Below are 14,713 nucleotides of genomic sequence, written 5' to 3'. Positions count from 1 at the left end.
TGTATACTAATCTGCTTATATACTAAATTGTTTTTGTTAATTATAAAATAATTTGTAAATTTTCGAGATTTTCGAGATTTTGATAAATTTTAGGAACTTTGCATAAATCAAATAAATTATTAATACACTTTTTAAACTATTTTACCATGAGAAAATTTTCCATTGAATTGAAAAAAAGAAATCAAAAATGTGTCATGTCATAGCTTCAAACGTTAATAAAAAAATATTTTAACACTATATTTTCGATATTATCTAATTGGTAATCAACATATTTATTAGAAACCTTATTGTGTTAAATTTAAAACGTTTTTAACCAATAAAAACATTTAACATGCTTATTTTAGAGCAACTTATTAAATTTTTTCATGTGAAATAGATTTTTGGAATGGTTAAAATATCATCTTTATTAATATTTTACTATTTTTTAGTTCAACACATTCTAATTGTTATCACTTTGATTACAGTATTGTAGCCATACCGATCCTACTTCATGTACATGGTGTTCGAACCCTTCAAAACTTTCATACGATCAAGTAAATATATTAAATTATATAATATTATAAATATAAAAATTACATAACTTGTCTGGGGTTATATTTCCATTTTACAATATTACTTATTAATAAAAATAATAAATATATAGTTTTTTTAGAGTATGAATTAATTATTGAATTTATATCAAAGTTTTATTCACATCTTTATATATTAGGTATCTGAGGAAATATTTCGGCTGTTTCTATACAAGTATTGTTAATATTATTTATTTTGTTGTTTCTTTTAGGGAGCCTACGTGAAACAATTTTACTCTGGAATTATGATACAATATCTTGATACAGATGATTTCGATAACAAATGTGGTTGTTCAAAATATACAGTATCAAAGTCAATAATCGATGGATGGAAATCAAATTCTTTTTCAGAATGTCCTAAATTAAATAAATAAACTATATTAATCAATTTAATTAAAGATAAATAAAAGTAAATGATAAAATTTCACTTTTTTAAGCTAAGTATAATGTTTATTTATATAAAATGTTATTGCATTAGCATGTGTCAAATTGATTTAAATAAAAAAAAAAATGATTTATAAATTTTAATAACATAATATGTACCAATTTGTACAAGTATAAAAAATATAGATAATACACTAGAAGTAAAGTCGATAAAAGGTAGAAAGTAGTTAACCACTCTGCACTAGGCGTCAAGTTTATCTTCTAATTGAGTAAATCAATGTAATGTTTATTATGTTCATTTGAATTCAATAATAAATCATTGTATACGAAAACCCATTCAAACATAGCTGGTTAATCAGTTCATTATCTTTTTACAGATAAAGTACAAATTTTAAAAATTTTAAAATTATTTAGTATATTTTACGTTTTATAAAAGGGAGCAAAAGGTTTCCATGGTCTGTACTACATTAAAACAAAAATATTACATTCAACTGGTATTTCAATGATTAATTTTGTTATTGCGTATGTAATACACAACATTTTTATGATCCACAACAAAGGGGACAGAAGAAATTTTACTTAAATTTTAATAAAAAAGTTAACGGAAAATTTACTGTTCTGTTCAAAACCATAACCGAAAATATGAAAGATGAAAAAAAAAACATGAATCTATGAAGATTTATAAATAAATCAATTATTAGTATTTTTTATATAAGTAAAATAACAATTAGGGTGAGCAGGCCACATTTAATAAGCTTTTGACTTATACGAAATGTCCCGATAAGAAACTCAAAATAAAAGTGACCAAAGAGAACACCTCGTTAAAGATAGTTAGATAGAATGGAAATGATAACAACGAATCAACAAAAATAAATAACCCAATGGATTGGAATAGAAAGAGGAATTTGTTAGATGCGTACAAAAGGCCTATATGGCTTGTATTATATGAAAAGAAAAATATTACATAAACAAATCTGGTATTTAAATGATTGATTTAATGATTTGTCATTACTCTTATTTGACCATCTGGTACATAGTTATACATAGTTATAGGTAAAGAAGTTTATTTTATTATAAAAAAAAGAAATATGTGAAATTATCGATAAGAATATTGGGTTATAATATGAACAACTGTCAATTGTTAGAAAATTGATTGGCTTGAATTCTAGGAGTGCGATACAATGATATCAATATATCATGAAATTTCTTATGTTGGGGAATTTTTGGTGGGTGTTTTATACAACGATTTTTATTATTATTATTGGTCTACTTACTTCAGAAACATTAACATGGTTGTTAACATTAAGGCATACATTTTTTTTTTTTTTTAATTACATATTTTTTTACTTAAATTTATTACTAAATTTCTTTATATATTATAATTTTGATTTTTTTTTAATAAATTTATTTCTTTATTTGATATTTCTATTTGGGGTCTTAGAATTTTAAAGACATTTTCTGGTAGATTGTTTTTTTTCTTGCGTTTTCGTATTTGAAACAAGAGGATTTTTGTTTAAGTTTTGAACAACCATTTAAAATCATTCCAAAACCGGATGTTTTCGCTTTAATTTTATTATTTAGTTAAGTTAGGTAAATATGCAAGTATAAGTGTGTATATCAAACATATATTGTTGTTCTATTAAATTGGCTATGTTTCTATAATAGTTCCAAAGAGAAAACTATAGTTGAATGCATTAGGTATCCGTAATTCTTGTACAGTTTTTGAAAGTGTCAAATTTTACAGTATAAAAATTATTGTCACACTACATGACTAATGAGTATGGTATTAGAATCACTTATATTGGTTAATTTGACAAAATATTTGCTATATATTAAAAAAATTATTTAGAAAAACTTCAATACGTTTTAATACTAAAACAAACAGCTTTCTCGACTGTTTGCAGTATTTATATTCTGTTTAAAAATCATTTAAATTAACTTTTTTTTTAACTGTTGGAATTGTAGGAACTATAACATTAGGCAAATAAAACAAAATATTTAACATTTTAAATTGATATTATAAATAGAAACTATATAAATAAAAAATATTATCATATGAACACCCTATGCACTGAATTAAAAATATCGACTTCCAACTCAATAATTATGTATTTTTTAAACACCATTACTTCTTCCATTATAACTTATTTTTTTAATAAAAGTATGATTTTAATTATTTTTTTAGTTTATTTTTAGTTTTCTTTAATATTATATATAATAGTTTATAAATAAAATAAGATGGAAATATTTTTTTAAGTTAAAATCTTAAATCCAGAATAATTATAGTACGTGCAAAAACTATATATTTCTAAAAATTTAACATTATTCCAACAAACGATATATTTTACACGTTAATAACATTAATGTACAACCAATACATTGATCGTTCCACTGAGGACCTAAAATATATTATGATTTAGTATAATTCTTAACATAGTTTTAGTTTATAATTAAATTGTTATAGTTACAAAAAATAAAAACAAACCATACAGCGGATTAAGTTACAATTTAAAGTACTAATCATTATTTTCATAATATAACTGAAAACAAAAAAATGAAACATTTTAGATACAATTTAGATGATTATATTATTATTACGAGTATATACTAATTACTCAAGTATATTTTAATTTTTATATTTGTATACCATTAAATACAATATATTTTTTAGTACATTTATATCACATATGTCCTAATTTTAGATATTAATCATGAACATTATTTATTGGTTAAATAATTAATAAATTATAAATGACACTTAATAATTTATTTAAAATTATTTTTTATAATAAAATGTTATCCCGAAAAATTTAGTGATAATTGCAATAACTTTAGGTTGATATAATATCTCATCTGATTCATGTAATAATTAAAATTAAAATGATATTAGTGCTTATTTTGGGTATACTTTTATATTCTCCATCGATTACAGCACAAGGTAATTAAATTGTTTTTTAGAGAAATTACCAACATAATTATTATTTTTTTAGTGTTTACAAAGTTATTAAATTAATTAAATTAATAAAATACATTTGATTGCATTTTTTGATAGGGTAAAAGTATATGAAATTATTCACTATAATAAAAACTACTATAAAAAACTATTTATTTAATTATTCTAACACTGATTTTTAGAATTACGAGTATAAAAATAAAAACTTCTGTTTTACAATGACAATTTCTTAATTTTACAGTAAATTTTTTGATAAATTATCTTCTTCAAAATGTTTATGTATTCATAACTTAAAATGTATAGAATAATTTCGTATTTATCAAAATAATAATACTAAGGATTATAGTCCTTAGATATGATTTTACGAAAATAGAAAATGTATGTTATATTAGTTCGAGTATTTATTATTACTCTGACCATTTTTACAAATTATTTATGTTGATATACATATTACATATTATAATTTTTATAAAATCATCATAGCCTCCATATCTTTAAATCGAACCCATTATTAAACATTGTCTTAAATATATAAAGTTAAAAAAAACCGACTGGTTCAAATTTTAATTTTGATTTTCAATAAAATTATTTAATACATTATGTTTAATAGAAAAAGGGTTTTCATTTTATAAACAATTTTTTTTAATAGAAAAAACAAATAAAAATTTTGAAAACATAGTCTTTAAGTATACTTGAAGATTCTAAAAATCATATTTTGAAAAATCGAATAATGATTGATGAAAAGATTGGATTAAAATGCTTAAACACGTCATTTTAATTCAATTTTTTTTAATGTTTAAAATATTAAAACTAATAATTTTTTTAAGTAAATATTAATTCTATCTATTATATAGTAATATTGTATGTGTTAAAGATGGCAGTGCAAATCAGATAATTTGCGAAATAGCTGGACATGTCTGGAAAAGTCCTTATGTATTTAATGTTAACGAAATGCCAGAACGTTGTGAATCATTTTCAGTTGGTCAATTTGCTTTTGACTGTAATGATGGTACTAATTCTCATGTAATGGAAGGAGATAAAAGTAACGATAAACGAATTATACATTAATTCATTTAAATTATACTGTTTTCTCATGTTTGTTGATACTATATGAAAATATATAAATTCCAACTGATACATATATTTTATAAAAGTATAAATGAGGTAATCTGCTTAGCCATATACCTTAACCATTAATAAATAAAAAAAAAAGATAATATTTCTTTAGTACAATATTTTTTAAGAGACCAGGTAAAATAACTAATACTTCATTGTATTCTTTTAGAATGAATTTTAACTAAATTTTTATCAAATTGTATTCATTCTTACATAAAAATTATTTAAAAGCATAAAAATGCATTAAAAATTAAAAAAAAAAAAATGCAAAAAAGTTATATTTTTTAATTAATTTATGTGTGAAATTAACTTTGTGCTTGGAAAGTAATGTTTTGAGATATTTTGAAAGAAATGCAATTTGCATTAAAATCCGTTTCCTACTTATAATTATAATATTGATTATTATATAATATGTGATGCTAGCCAAACATTCTTACAATGTATTTAAAGTGATTTATTATTATTTATAACTGTAAAATATTACCATTTAATTATTTTTAATGACTAAATAATATATAGTAAATAATAAATAAACATTATATAATATTAATAAATTATTACCATTGTGAATAAATGGTTATAATTGTAAGTTAACTATACTATACTCTATTCGGAATGAAAACAGACCTCGGAGGCCAACTTGGACGCATGTGCGTGGCTTTACTATACAGCAGACGCAAAATAGTTGACTCGGTGTGGTTGACAAACGGGTGTTGTCTGACCGTTGCGGTCGCTGCCAAGGTCTTATCTCATTCCGAATAGAGTATCCATGTTATTAAATACTGTGTATAAAAATATTGATACTTTGATGATAAAAGATATCATAAGAAGCTTGACACAAATTAACAAACCGGTTTACATAAGCATTGGGTTTGGATTTTCTGATGATTGGGACTCAGTATTGAGTCCCCCGGATGCCAATGTATTCAAGAAAGAATCATTTGATCCATTAATCAATTTTTTAAATACATATAAAATCACCGGTATTATGATTAATTGTCGAGACCTATATGTGAGTAAAAAATTTCATTGTAATTATTTTATTTTATTGTAGTTTTAAAGTTCTATATAAGCTGAATGTTAAATACTTATAATTATGATAATTATTTAAAATAATCGTAAACAAAACCAAAGTATAATTTTATTTAGTTTTACTATGAGAATTTTATAAACTCTTAAAGATGTATATTTGTCACTTCAGTTACCGAATGGTACTGATGATGAATTATTTCGATTTATTTCTGATTCTCTGATAAATGGCCTTAAGTTTTCACACACTATCATATCATTATAACGCATTGTTTAAAAATGCAATACAATTAATTTCAACTAAAAAACTTATACATAGAATTAATATCTTTTATATTACAAGCATTTTTTTTGATTAAATATATAATATTTTTTAGGCTGGCATAGAAAACTTTGCACAAAAAATATTTGACTTTGTCACTTCTATTAAAAAAGAAATTAATCAATTAAAAGTTGGATTGGTTGTAGATGGACCGGGCTATTCACTTTATCCAGATAAAACACGTAAGTCTTATTGCATAATAAAAAAAATATTAAATAATTTAATATAATATGTATATTATATACTTATAAGTGATAAGCTATAAGGAATAATATACAATTTTTATTCTTAATGTTTATATAAACTAATTAATTACATTCTAATCATGCTCTTCAAGTTTTTGATTTTACAAAAACAAATAAAATTTTGGAATTTTATGCAATTGATTTGGGGAATTTAAACATATGCGATGCAGAAGCAAAACAACTTGGCTTGAGTCCAGTAAAGTCCACTAGTCCATCTATGTGGACTATAGTATGTACCTATACTTATAAATACAAACAAATTCCTAAAAGAAAACATTATTTAATGATTTTTTTTTTCAGGAATCAGTTAATAATGCTATTAATAATTCAACTATGGATAAATCAAAAATATACGCTATGTTACAAGTATCAGTTATAATTCCAAAATCTCTTGTTGGCAAAGACAAAAAGCAACTTACATCTTATGCAAAAGTATGATCAATTTTATAATTAATAATAACTATTTGTTTATTTATAGATATTAAATTTATTTTATTATTGACATTTTAACGCGATTATCGTGCTTATATCGTTCGACCAAACTTTGCCAAATTGTATCAATCGGAGCATATTATAAAATAGCTTATCATACCTTCGTGAACAATAAATATATAGAGAAAATCGAATTATATATATATATAGCTGCCTATTATAACTATACTACTTAATATTTGATTCAATACTAGAATTAATTAGGTACATTATTTACCAATATTTTTTTTCTCAATAAACACTTATTAAATATTTTAACAACCATTCAATTACTAAAATATTTTAATAAATAATTTGAAGTTATTAAAAATTAACATTTTTGAAAATATGACATTTTTTTTTATATTAAGAATAAATAATTAATTAATCACAAAAATATTTAAAGTTAAGATCAGTATAAAAGTAAACTCTACTTCACTGAGTTTATTGAAATATTAAATACTCTTAAAGTATAACAAAAATTACATATAAGTCATGTGTTATAACTAACTAATTCTTCGTCCAAAATTAAATTTTTATACATTTTGAATAAAAAGTTGATACATTCTGAAAAAATGAGTGTTTACTATTAAAGAAGATCACTCGATAGGTATACAATATTTTTAATTTTTACATAGCTTCTAAAAAATTATTAAGCTATACAATAACATACAAATATACAAATAAATAAATTTTTACATTATCTATTATTAACGCGTACATAACCAATGGTCAACCAATAAGTATAGTCAATTCATAGAAATATGTAGCATGTAGGTACTTTGTTTTAAAGAAATTAAATGTTTTATATTATTTATATTTATATCTAATTCCATTTACGAAGAATCATAATAACTATTTTTACAAATGATATGAAATAATATTATAAATTTTAAACAAATTATTTAATAAATTTTGTTAAACAACTACATTCAAAATATTGTCAATTTGAAAAACTTAATAAGTATTTTTTTTTTTTTTTATAAATTAAAATAGTTAACTTATTAATCTGAACACCATTTATAACACGTTTTTTATAAAATTAATTTTTAGGAATGGTTAAAAATATCTCCTTTTTAAATTTTACACTTTTATGGTTCAACACATTGTAATGTTTATCGTTTTGATTACAGTATTGTAGTAATACCGATTCTAATTCATGCCAATGGTGTTCGAATCCTTCACAACTTTCATATGATCAAGTAAATATATTAAAATATTATATAATAAACATAAAAAAATTATAATAATTTACCTGAGTCTTATCCAGGGTTATATTTCTATTTTACAATTACTTATTAATAAAAGTATTTCCAACATTTAAAAAAATATAATATAGTTTTCTAGAATACGAATTAATATCTGATTGTGTCAGAATTCTATCCACCTCTCTTTATAGTAGAGATAACAGTTAGTTATTATTAATAAATTATTTTTAATATTATTTCGTTATATCTTTTAGGGAGTTTATGCAAAACAAAACTACAAAGGAATTATCTTACGACAGCTTGATACAGATGACTATGGTTGCAATTGTGAATGTGGACAATTTCCAGTAACAAACCAAATTATTAATGGGTGGGAATCATGTACTTTTACATCATGTCCAAAACTAGATTAAAATTAACCATTTTAATTGACAAGTTGAGTATAAAAAAAAAAAACTATAAAGTTTCTCTCTAGAGTTATAATGAAGGTATTCAACAATATTATTACTATACATGATTATAAATATATGCGTTTTGTATTTATATTAAATAAATATAGTTTTTTACTGCATTTTCTTACTTTAAATTTATTAAAATCAATATAAGTTCTATATTATAAAATTTAAAAGTATAAAAATAAATACGCCGGAATTCAAGTAGGTAATAGGTGGGGTGTATGTATTCATTTTCCTGTGTAATTCAAAAAAATAAATTAAGAAACTTAAAATTGTCATTGAATATTCAAAAAGCATTAATTTGGCATGAAATAATATAAATATATTTTACTTTTTACCTTAAATGCATTTAACTTTGCTAGTAAATAATAAATATTTAAAGAATTATGTATTTAAATTTAAATTTTAAAAACAATTTTGCATTATTTTGATTTCAGTTACGTTATTATTATCATCAATAAAAGAAAATTATGACTGAATATATATATATATATATATATATTTTACACTAAAAAATAAATATCATGCTAGACAAATTATGAAGTATGTACCTATTAAATAATATATAATAAGTCATCAACATTTTTAAGTTTATTCATTAGTTAGCTTAGAAAACAAAAATTTAAAAATTTAAAATTTTTAATTTTTAAATTGAATACAAGCAGTATTTACATAAATTGAGTTTCATTTTTGTTAATAGATTGGATTTAATTGATAGTCTTTTTCCAAATAACTAGAAAAAATAAATGTTAGAATAGGAGTTTTAACAAATCAACTAGGCCACTAGGAAATCAATTAAGATTAATTATAGCTAGTTCAGTTGTTTGTACGTATTCTATAATCGATCTTAATAATTTCATTTTAATTTCATTTTTGAGTGTGCAAATTTAAATAAAAATATTCACATATAATTTAAAAATACATAAATAACCTCTAAATGCACTGACATATTCGTACAAGTATATATTTATACAGTTTAAAGTTACAAAATTTTAATCCAAGTTTGATTTTTTAAGAAAAATATGATATTATTATATACTTTTTAAATTGTATTGTAATTCACATTTTAAACGTATTTATTCTACAACTAATAAATAATGATTACATAAAGGCAAACATTAACCAAGATTTGAACTTAGATCTTAGACTTTTCGACTCTGTTATTTCAGCGATACTGTTAAGGTATAATTATTTCGGCGTTTTATGCAGAATACATTTTTTTTACAAATACGGATATATGAACAGTAATATTTCTCTCCAGTAGTATGATAAGAGAAAATTTGTTAAATTAGTCAAACCCAAATACATACATGCAATGTACATACTATATGCGTCGCAAAAACGCAGATAACGATAACGTTAATTACGTATGTACGTATCTATAACGTCCTAAAACGTCCGGTAACGTAGTCGATTTTAGATATATTTATGTAATATTAAATAAAATTCTAAAACAATTTACAGTCAAATTAAATTTGTTATAAAATGTACAATTTAACAAAATAAAATTAGTACGTCAACATAAATTTTTACATTAAAATAAGTATTTACATTTTAATTTTAATTTATTATTTATTTTAAAGCAATGTTATGTGATATGCTTCTAATAAAATTTAAAATGTTATTTTTGTAATATTTTTCTACTAATTTTAATATCCGTTTATCAATAATTAATGTATTTTTTAAAAAAATTTTCGGTGGGTTATGAGTTTATGACCTGCCACAAATTGCTCGTATTGAGTATCTCATCCAAATTTAATTTTTTTCATTCAATTTATGGAAGCCCATATTTTAGTGTAACTACTATTTACCTGTAGATTAAAATGTCGGTTAGCTGCTTCTGAATAATTATTCTTTATTCGTTAATATACGTGTGTATTGAATTTATATTGCTGAAGAAAATAACGGCGGACTTAGACCTTCACGACTCGATTTTACCGGCCAATATAATATCTTCAAACCATTCAAGTACATTCATATTGTAAATTTTCTGATAAAATGTCTAATGTGTCAAATCAAGTATAGGAACAAAATCCAATGCAGTTATAAGTATTACATGTATGGAAAATTTGAGCTTCATGCTGTACCAAGGAAAAAATAAAGCTCACTCAATTTTGACCAAAAGTTCATGCAAAAAAGTACTTATTTTAAAATGCCGAAAAAAAAGAATTGTTTTATACCTTTAAAATCTGCTAATTCAAAATCACAAGCGACCGAATCTGGATTGAAATTAAGTTCAATTTTTTTGTAACATATCTAAAACATTTTTATACATGCTAAATTACTAAATTACTAAATAATGTTTATATGGTTTTAAAATGCACTCTTATATAGTTTTCAACCTTTTAGGTAGTTGTCATCTACACTAAATTTCGATGACAGTCATTCTATAATCTATATACTCGTAGAATGTAACAACGTCTTTATCTATCTCTACTCTCTAGTGATAATCGGATGTGGTTGGAAATCACGTATTTATTTCTAGTATAACTACCTACTATTGTTTATTTATTGTACGTGCTTATAAGTTTGATAATTTGTTTTTGAATTTTTTTAGATAAGATATAGTAACTCTGTAAGTTAAATCGTCATTTTCTACCACTTAATTGCATAAAAAAATGTTAGTCATTTTCTAAAGGCATATTTGGTTATTTTTTAGAGAATTTTAGGTAATTTAAGACCGGACACTATATACCACGTATAATGTAGTAAACGATTGCTAACTTCATTACATAAATTTAAAGCAATTTAAACACAATCACATGAAATCATAATTCATAATATATCACAAACTCATAAGCATGAATTAGAACATATTATATAGCATATTTTAAAACTAAAATATTAAGTATTTTGTATATTTCAAAAGAATTTATTGAAAATTATCATAATATTGGAGTATAGGTATTTATTGTGATTCGTTTGACAATAAAAAGATTTATTCAGCACATGCAAATATATCTTGTTATTGTGAACAATTTAAACAGTTAAAAATAATATTTGCAAATAATAATGAAATATGCACATATGCACTAATATTAAATATAACATTTCATTCAACTACAATAAATATAATCTGACATTACAACTAACAAAACTAGAGATAAATAAAAAAAAAAATAACATTTATGTCATTATAAAATGAACGAGTTAAGTTAATAATAATTAACACAGTTGGCAATTTTAAAACATAACGATCATATTCACTAATTTTATCATTATTTGTAAAGAACAAATAACAGGTTATTATACTAAACTAAAAAAATTATTGAAAAACCAATAAATGTATACGATCTGTTCAAAAAAAAAAAATCACTCTAATACTTTATTCTTTTTTCAAACCGTATTAATTTAAGATTCTGAGCAAAACAATAAATATATTGATTCTACAATGTGTTTTTTTTCTGTCTGTCATCGCCTTTTGAGGCGGTAAAAATACTTTGATTTTTTAATTTTGGCAGTTGCTTCTGGTAACAAATTGGATCAAGTTGGTGCATTGGAGATAAAAAAAAAATAAAAAAATGCCCAGTTATTTTCTCCAAATTGGGAAAAATAAAAAAATAATTAAGAAAAACATACATTGTTACAATGAACTAATTATTGATTAATTTTATTATAATTCAAAAACTAATGACGAGTGAACTTGTTAGTTTCACTAGGTGTTAATACGTATACTCATTCAAATGTTTAAAAATTTAACAAAAGGTTCCTAATAAGTGGTTCCTTTCTAAAGTTAAAAAATAGCAAAAATGTATAGATGAAATAATTTTTATAAGCATTTAAAGTAAGAATTTTGATAAAATTCGTCAAAATCTGGAAAATCACAAATTATTTTGTAGTTAGAAATTGTAAAGAAAATATTCTGTTTAAACTTGAGATTTGAAAATTTAATACTAGGTTCTTAATATATATTTGTTCAGCCTAAATTAAATTAAAAAAATTTACAAGAACAAAAATTAATTTTTTATAAATAATCGTTTAAAGTTCAAATTTTAATGACAGATATTCAAGTATTATAACAATTTCTCCCACAGCGATTTTGTTTTTTTGTGGTAATTAAATTACGAATAATTTTAGATACTTTAAATTTTCACTAAATGTTGATATTAGCATTTTTTATACATGGCATAATTTTAAAAAATATTTTGACACTTTTTAAGCTATTTAGATATATTTTATATTTCTATATATTATAAAAATTTGGTATACAACGGGTATGTCCTCCAACGCACTCTGAAACTTGTCATCCGATTTTTATGAAATTATGATAAATATGTGTTATTTGGTCTCCATCAAAAATAGGATAGTTTTTATCCCGATTACCTCTTCATTATGTTTACGGTTGTACGAATATTAAAAAAAAAATTATACATAATCGGTTAATCAATTGAAAAAATGCAACGCTGGATGGAATAGTTATGTAAAGGTTGTATCATCTATACAACAAATCAGAAAACCAAAAATAGTACTTATCCTCACGCTAAATGTTAGAATTAGGCAATCAAATTTAACACGAATGAATTTTGTAGGGGCAATGAATTACACGGGGTTTAGCTAGTAGATATATTATATTATATTTATTATTACAATATCCCACATAAGTTTTTCTTACATTTACCTATATAAAATTATTAAAAATACATAGGCCAACTTTTATTTAATATGGATTTTAAATCTAAATTAATTTTTACAAATTCGACTAACTCACAATAGTTAACAAACTAAAGTATTCTGTAGTAAAAAATGTATCAAATCTTTAATTTTTCTAGTTAAGACTTTAAAATTGAATATGATATTATGATATTTCTTATTATTATTTCATACTTGAGCTAAAAAATCTAAAATTTATACAAACATAGTTATTTTTTATAGACATTTTAAAAAGTTAAAATTTCAACGGTGGATAACGATTTTAAATATTTCATTATTTAAATCAAAAACATTATTCCAAGGACTTAAAACTTTTATGTATATTATATTATTTTGAATTTTACTATACGCAATGACACTTTTGATTTATTTTAAGGTATTTTTTATTTATACTATAAGCCCATTTTTACTGTCTTACGATATTCACAGAAAGATGTTATTTGAGTTATCAGAAGTTGATACAGTGGTATAAATAATATATGTATTATGTATATATTATAATAATTAAATACTAAAAATATAATTAATACAATGTTTTTGGAAACATTTTATCAACAAACCTACTATAATACTAAAATTAAAAAAATGACTTTAATAAGCATATCAAAGAAACCTATAAAATAAAATATACTTAGCGATATAGTCTAATAGAACGTCTCCGCTCAACTTAGTTTGCTCAGCTTGCTGTGCTGAAATAAAAACACACAGTTAGTGTAACGGGCTCGTAATGTCTTCAAATATTCCTTCTGTAATAATTAATCCTCTTTTAACTTATCTATTTTGTAACAACATAAATATAAAAACATTAATATTTATCTCAAGTTTGATAATCCCAAAGATAAAAGAATATTTGTTTCTATTTAATATCAATAATTCGTATACAACTTATATTAGTGTCCTTTTTTTAGTATTCTAAAATAATAGTCATACTTAGGGTTTTAAAATTTCATGAAATTTATTTTCCTGAAATATTTCACAAAATTTTTCATGACATTTTCATGAAATATTTCATTGCAATGAAAAATAAAATATAAATTATTTTATCTTAAAGTTTATAATCACGTCGACTTGCAAGTGAAAATTTTCAAAAGTTGGTTTATTGTGTGAATTAAAGAAAATATGTATAATAAATAATAATAATAACCAATAAGGACCCAATTAATAATACAAGTGGTAAATATCAAAAATTTAAGTGCATATTTACTATCAATATTTTCTGTATATAACCAATATATTATTTTTAATTAACTATAACCGAATAAATTTAAAAAAAGAAAAAATATTTTCAATATTTCATTGAAATATTTCAAA

General features: G+C 22.3%; 1 protein-coding gene across 1 annotated transcript; it reads left to right on the top strand.

Annotated features, from left to right (window-relative positions):
- Positions 1-4,786: 4,786 nt before the first annotated feature.
- On the top strand, positions 4,787-8,869 carry LOC132931351 (uncharacterized). Its single transcript, XM_060997398.1, has 7 exons — positions 4,787-4,948; positions 5,841-6,034; positions 6,429-6,555; positions 6,711-6,847; positions 6,919-7,050; positions 8,223-8,291; positions 8,552-8,869. Exons 1-7 carry the CDS (start codon positions 4,858-4,860, stop codon positions 8,708-8,710), a joined length of 909 nt encoding a protein of 302 aa, XP_060853381.1. The 5' UTR covers positions 4,787-4,857; the 3' UTR covers positions 8,711-8,869.
- Positions 8,870-14,713: the final 5,844 nt, after the last annotated feature.

The sequence above is a fragment of the Rhopalosiphum padi genome, chromosome 1, assembly GCF_020882245.1.
Source record: "Rhopalosiphum padi isolate XX-2018 chromosome 1, ASM2088224v1, whole genome shotgun sequence".
NCBI lineage: Eukaryota > Metazoa > Arthropoda > Insecta > Hemiptera > Aphididae > Rhopalosiphum > Rhopalosiphum padi.
The sequence above is the reverse complement of the archived record's forward strand: the minus strand, read 5'-3'. Positions and strand labels throughout refer to the sequence as shown.

Bases quoted from the DNA above. Each gene is read 5' to 3' on its own strand.
- LOC132931351 (XM_060997398.1), top strand. From the start codon at position 4,858: ATGCCAGAACGTTGTGAATCATTTTCAGTTGGTCAATTTGCTTTTGAC. The intron at 4,949-5,840 runs GTAACGATAAAC...TGATGATAAAAG, and splicing joins TGTAATGGAAGGAGATAAAA to ATATCATAAGAAGCTTGACA. The intron at 8,292-8,551 runs GTAAATATATTA...TATATCTTTTAG, and splicing joins CACAACTTTCATATGATCAA to GGAGTTTATGCAAAACAAAA.